Source organism: Odontesthes bonariensis, chromosome 12 (assembly GCF_027942865.1).
Source record: "Odontesthes bonariensis isolate fOdoBon6 chromosome 12, fOdoBon6.hap1, whole genome shotgun sequence".
Lineage (NCBI taxonomy): Eukaryota > Metazoa > Chordata > Actinopteri > Atheriniformes > Atherinopsidae > Odontesthes > Odontesthes bonariensis.
Window position 1 is genome coordinate 34,473,234 of NC_134517.1, and position 6,000 is coordinate 34,479,233.

A 6,000-nucleotide genomic window follows, 5' to 3' on the forward strand; every position below is an offset into this window, starting at 1 on the left:
TTTGAAATAATATAACGGTTTTACTTTAAATTCAACACGTTTACATGGGTATAATTTACTCTTTCTCTTATATTTTGAACTCTTTCTACCCCCAGTTAATTATTCAAGTAGTACTTATTCAAAATGGTTCCATTTCTTTGTCCTCGTCCCCTCTGAGGTTTCGGTTAAAAAGTGATTGTTGGGTCATAAGTTTGCAAATAAAACACTTCCTGGCAGACAGCTGGTTGGCGTTTCACTGCAGCTAATCTTATACACATTCGGTCAAAGGTGTAACGGCCTCAAAGCAGTTTGGAAGCCGGTGTCGGAGCAGGTTAATAGTGCATGACGATGCGTGGGCCGTGAAACACTTGTTCTCACCCTGTGTGCACCCTGCAGCCCTGGCTACTGTGTACTGGAGAGGAGGGCCGGTTACTGGTTGCTTTATAACATGTGTTGCACAACAAAGTCTTCAGGCCCATTATTTTATGTGTAAATTAGGGCTGGGCAACGATTAAAAAGTTTTTAATCTAATTAATCACATGATTTCCCTGATTAATCGCGATTAATCGCATTTGTAGGCATTTAATCACATGATTTCCCTGATTAATCACGATTAATCACATTTGTACGCATTTAATCACATGATTTCCCTGATTAATCATGATTAATTGCATTTGTATGCATTTAATCACATGATTTCCCTGATTAATCTCGATTAAGTGCATTTGAACGCATTTAATCACATGATTTCCCTGATTAATCGTGATTAATTGCATTTGAACGCATTTAATCACATGATTTCCCTGATTAATCGCGATTAATCACATTTGAACGCATTTAATCACATGATTTCCCTGATTAATCGCGATTAATTGCATTTGAACGCATTTAATCACATGATTTCCCTGATTAATCGCGATTAATCACATTTGTACGCATTTAATCACATGATTTCCCTGATTAATCTCGATTAATCGCATTTGTACGCATTTATTCACATGATTTCCCTGATTAATCGCGATTAATTGCATTTGTACACAGAATCCAAAAATGAATCCAACAGTAGCGTATAGCTTTTAGCATTTAGCTTTATTTTAAATGTGCTGCCATATGAATGAAAGTGCCATAACATTTGTTGTGCAAACACACTTTTAACATCAGCATCTTTCTGTAGTTTTTATGTAGAAGCCTCGCTCCACTGTCTGTTTCCTTGAATGACTTGCTGCTATCAGTTGTGTGTTTTGCCTTTAAGTGATATTTTAAACTGGAACTACTACGCTGAGAAGACAATTCAACTTGGCAGTGTTTACAGATGACTTTGGTTCTGTCCACTCCGCCGTCTGGAAGAACTTTAAAATGAAAATGGCCGAGTAAAAGTTCCGTACCCTTCTCCATGTTTGGTGGATCCGCCGATTACTTTCTTTTCCTGTTCCACAGCAGACAGCAGCAGACTTTTACAAAATAAAAGCCTGTGAGCGACACACTTTTACAAAATAAAAGCCTGCGCTAATGCGCAATTAAATATTTGTCGGCGTTAAATAATTAACGAGTTAAGGCGATAATAACGAGTTTACTCCCCCAGCCCTAGTTTAAATGCAGGATGCAGGTTAAATAAATAGCGTGCACATCACACACATTCCGCCAGATATCTGTGAAAACAGAAGGTTTCTGAACACGTTTCTGCATTCCTGATCAGGGGTCACTGTGCCCCATTAATCAGTTGTTCTGTCTGTCTCGCCAGGTGCTCCACAGGCCGCCGCCGCCGCCCCCCATGAAGGAGCACCACCTGTCTCCCATGCGCGAGGAGCCGCTACCTGCCCCCGTCAACGAGGAGAGGTCACAGAATGCGGGAGCTGGGGCTGCAGGCGGATGTCCACCCAGCAGTGTTGGAAATGCTGGGAGCAACAAGAAGCCTCGGTCGCGCACTAAGGTAAGAGTTTTTACTCAGATGGGTCTTTCTGACACCCCACCCACGTGAAAAATTCAAGCAAACAGATTGATCGGTTAGTGCTCCGTTTGTGCTGCTTTGGTTTCTGAGATATTAAAGATTATTTTTTAGGTCATCCAAAGGTCACCGTCCCCCATCTTGCTCCAAAACAAACCAGAGTGGTCTACTTTTTTAGTGCTTTGTTTGTGCTGGTTTACACTTCCTAATTCCTAATAAAAATTATGAATTTTTGTTTTTCGTCTCATTTAAAGAAATGTGCTTTAGATGGCAATGTCAGAGAGAAGCAGAGATGGGGACTCGAGTCACTGTGACTTGGACTCGAGTCGACTCAAGTCGCTGTTTTGATGACTTGTGACTTGACTTGACAAAAAATAAAAGACTTGAGACTCGACTCGGACTTGAAATTTAAAGACTTGGGACTTGACTTGAGACACGATGACTTGAATGACTTGAGTGTTAAGCATCTAGCATAACTTCCAACTTTGTTCGTCATTTGAAGATCCATTCTGACCAGTAAGTGCTTGTCGAATTAGCTAATATTATCCTGTTAGCCTAGTCGGTAGTTAGCTAACGTTAGCTTGATATGATACGGGGTGGACCGGTTGGACACATTGCCCAATGCTGTTTACTGACAGTTACTTATATCTTTGTGTTTTCACTTTATTAAGATCAGATTCTGCAGGTTAAATTGCAATAATAAGGTGACTTTGACTTTGACTTGACCAAGAAAAAATTACTTGAGACTTGCACATGTGTGACTTGGTCCCATCTCTGCAACTAAGTCACAAATACATTTAGCTGTCTCCACAGTAATTTAATATTATCCTCTCACAAATGGGGGGGGGGGGACACCAGCTGCAGCCCACATACACCTTACCCTAAATCTGACATGGTCTGCGACTGCTACGATGTAATGTTTATAACTTGTGGCCTATAACTGTACCTGTCATTACTTGAAAATGTTCTTTTATGACTGTGCAGTCCCGTGCAAACTTTTTTCTGATGGTTTTCTCGAGATAACGAGATAATTATGTCGTGAATAAAGTAGCCGGAGACGGCCGGCTCGACTGCAGCTCAGCAGGCGTTTACACCTCAGTGATCCTGCTGATGTGGTCGACTTCATCAGTGACCGGCTGAGGGGACCAGGCCGTCTCCATGGTTACCGAATGATGCACGAGAGGTGCCGTTATCGTTTTCTAACCAGATAAATAACTCGTTATCTGGAGAAAACGAAATGCTCGTCACACCAGCGGGATTTGCTTTGTGCATTTCCACAAACGCTCTATGTTTGATTCATAGGCTACTTTATTCAGTTTCCAATGAAAGGGGGGTAAAGATACGAATACGAATACGAATACGAATACTTTATTGTCCACAAGGTGGAAATTTGTCTTCAGTTTCACCATAGACATATAAACATTTAAGACAATAATTTCACAATACACAAGCATTTAAGCACTGCATTTGTACAAAGCAAAAGAGGAGAACAGAAGTTATAAAATACAAATTTAAAATACTAAGTTAATATGAAAGTACATTAGCACTCAGTAGAGTATTTAAAAGAATAAAATAGCTGATGAGTAGTAAATATAGGGAATACACTAATAAATAAATAAATAATTACACCAATAAAGGACTGGGGGGTGGATTAAGTGTGAATTCCTATGTTATTTATCGCCCTTATTCCTTTAGGGACAAAGGAGTTCTTAAAAATGTTTTTATTAGCATTGGGGACCTTAAAACGCTTCCCAGAGGGTAGGAGTTCGAATTCACTGTGGAGAGGATGGGAGGGGTCATTTATGATTTTCCTGGTTTTGTTCAAAATCTGTTCATCATACATCACACTTAAATGCTTTTGCTGCTGTCCTATGATCTTTGTGGCCATATTCACTATTCTCTGTAATTTATTTTTTCGCTGCATGTTCAGGTTCCCATACCACATTATCATATTAAATGATAGAACACTTTCTACAAGGTTTTTATACACTGGGGGTAAAGATGGGTAAAAACCTTTGCCAGAAACACATATAAACACATATAAACTGGGGCGGATTGGGGAGAAAAAGTGGCCTCGAAAACCATCGATAAATTAACTCATTATCTCGAGAAAACCATCAAAAAAAAGTTTATATGTACCACGTCCGCTCTGGGCTTCCGTAGAAACCAAAGCAGCACAAACAAAAATTTTAACGGCACAAACGGAGCACTAACCGATCAGTTTTCTTGAATTTTTCACGTGGGTGGGGTGTCGGCTTCACTCAGATGGGTCATTCTGCTGTTCGGCCTGTTGGTTCAGTTGTTTTTTTTTTTTAACATGTGTTTATTGCACATTTTGTTCATTTACAAATGGTGAACAACATAGAACAAGAAGGTACATACAAGGAAAAAAAAGCATAGCAATAAAAATTATTAAAATGAAATTAATAAATAAATAACTGGAAGGAGAAAAAAAATATATATAAATGTGTATACTAATTCAGCTCTTCATTCCAGCCATCTACTTCAATGTCATTTTTATCAAGGAAATTACAGAAAACCTTCCAGATTTTCCAAAACTTGCCAAGCTTATTTGTTGTGGTGCAGCTTATCCTTTCTAAAGCCAAGTAAAAAGACATCCCTGTTAGCCATTGTGAAGTGGTATTTGGTTTTCATCTTGTTTTTCCTCCCGTGTGCCTGTCAGATCTCCCTGGAGGCGCTGGGCATCCTGCAGAGCTTCATCCAGGACGTCGGCCTGTACCCCGACCAGGAGGCCATCCACACCCTGTCGGCGCAGCTCGACCTCCCCAAACACACCATCATCAAGTTCTTCCAGAACCAGCGCTACCACGTCAAGCACCACGGGCGCCTCAAGGAGCTGGGCGAGGGGGCGGCCGCCAGCGGCGGGGTGGACGTCAGCGAGTACAGAGAAGAGGAGCTGCTCTCCGGCTCGGAGGACCCAGAGTCCAGCGAGGACGGAGCCGAGGAGATCTACCAGACCGAGGGGGGCGGCGGCGGCACGGGGGGGCTCAACCAGCCTCCCACCTCCTCCAGCTCCACCCCCAGCCACTCGTCCTCAGGGGCGGCTCAGGAGGACGGCAAGGACAAGGGGCACAGCCGGCTCGCTGGGCCTCTGGCCCCCGGGAGCTCCTCATCAAGTCCTCGAGAGCAGACGGAGTACCAGAGGTAGAGACCGGCGGACGTAGAGGCAGGTGCAGAGAGACGAAAACAAGGAAAGCAAAAGGTGGAACTGGTCGTGGAGCGACGGAGGACACCGGCAGAGAAACTGTGGGACTCGACTGTCTCTGCTGCACGGGACTCAAACCACCGGGTGGGACTGTTTTGTTGTGACAATCTCAGCTTTGTGGAGTAAATTTACCTCAGTTTAAAAGACGGCAGGTTTTTCATGAGTAGTTGTACAACTGTGACAAAAATTTACCCCTCCAGAAACGTTTTAAGATTCCACCCGAGATTTTAATTTTTGCTGCTCCGTCCCCTTCGATTTTACAAACGCTCACACGACTTTCATCAGCCAGAAAAGACATTCCAGTGAGATGTGGGGCCCACCTGCTCCTGCTCAACACAGGCCGAGCACAAAGACCCACTAAACTACAAACAGTGACCAAGGACCCGGTCGCCTTCGGAGACCAAAAACCCTCCAAATCCTCAGGACGCAGGCAGATGACACTCGCTGTGCATCTACAAGCTTTATTTCATCCTCCCCCTGCCTCACAATCACCCTCCAGACTCCCTTAAAGGGATAGTTCGCCTCTTTTGACATGAAGCTGTGTGACATCCCATATCAGCAACATCATTTCTGAACATCTTCTTACCCCCTGCTGCGTCCTGTGGGCAGAGTTCCAGCCTCGTTTTGGTGTTGACGAAGGTAGTCCGGCTAGTTGGCTGGGGTTTAAAAAATAAAGCGTTTTGCTTCTCAAAACAATATGCGTTCAACAGAGTAATACATTTGCATCACAAAATTGTTCTCCAGGAAAAAGTCAGACCTCACAATCACTTGGCCCTATTTTCTCTCCCTTCATATCTATGCGTACAGCCACCTAGCGATAGCCGCGCCTGTTACGGTGTTTGCTGTCTAC

General features: G+C 43.1%; 1 protein-coding gene across 2 annotated transcripts in view; it reads left to right on the plus strand.

Annotated features, from left to right (window-relative positions):
* The window catches only part of satb2 (SATB homeobox 2), a 93,471-nt gene extending 87,679 nt beyond the window's left edge, over positions 1-5,792 (plus strand). The window contains exons 13-14 of one of the 2 annotated variants that reach the window (XM_075480213.1): positions 1,700-1,909; positions 4,608-5,792. In XM_075480213.1, the coding sequence (XP_075336328.1) occupies positions 1,700-1,909; positions 4,608-5,093 (696 nt within the window). In that variant the 3' untranslated portion in view covers positions 5,094-5,792. The remainder of the gene's footprint in view (positions 1-1,699; positions 1,910-4,607) is intronic. The other variant, XM_075480211.1, reaches the window with a different exon arrangement.
* Positions 5,793-6,000: the final 208 nt, after the last annotated feature.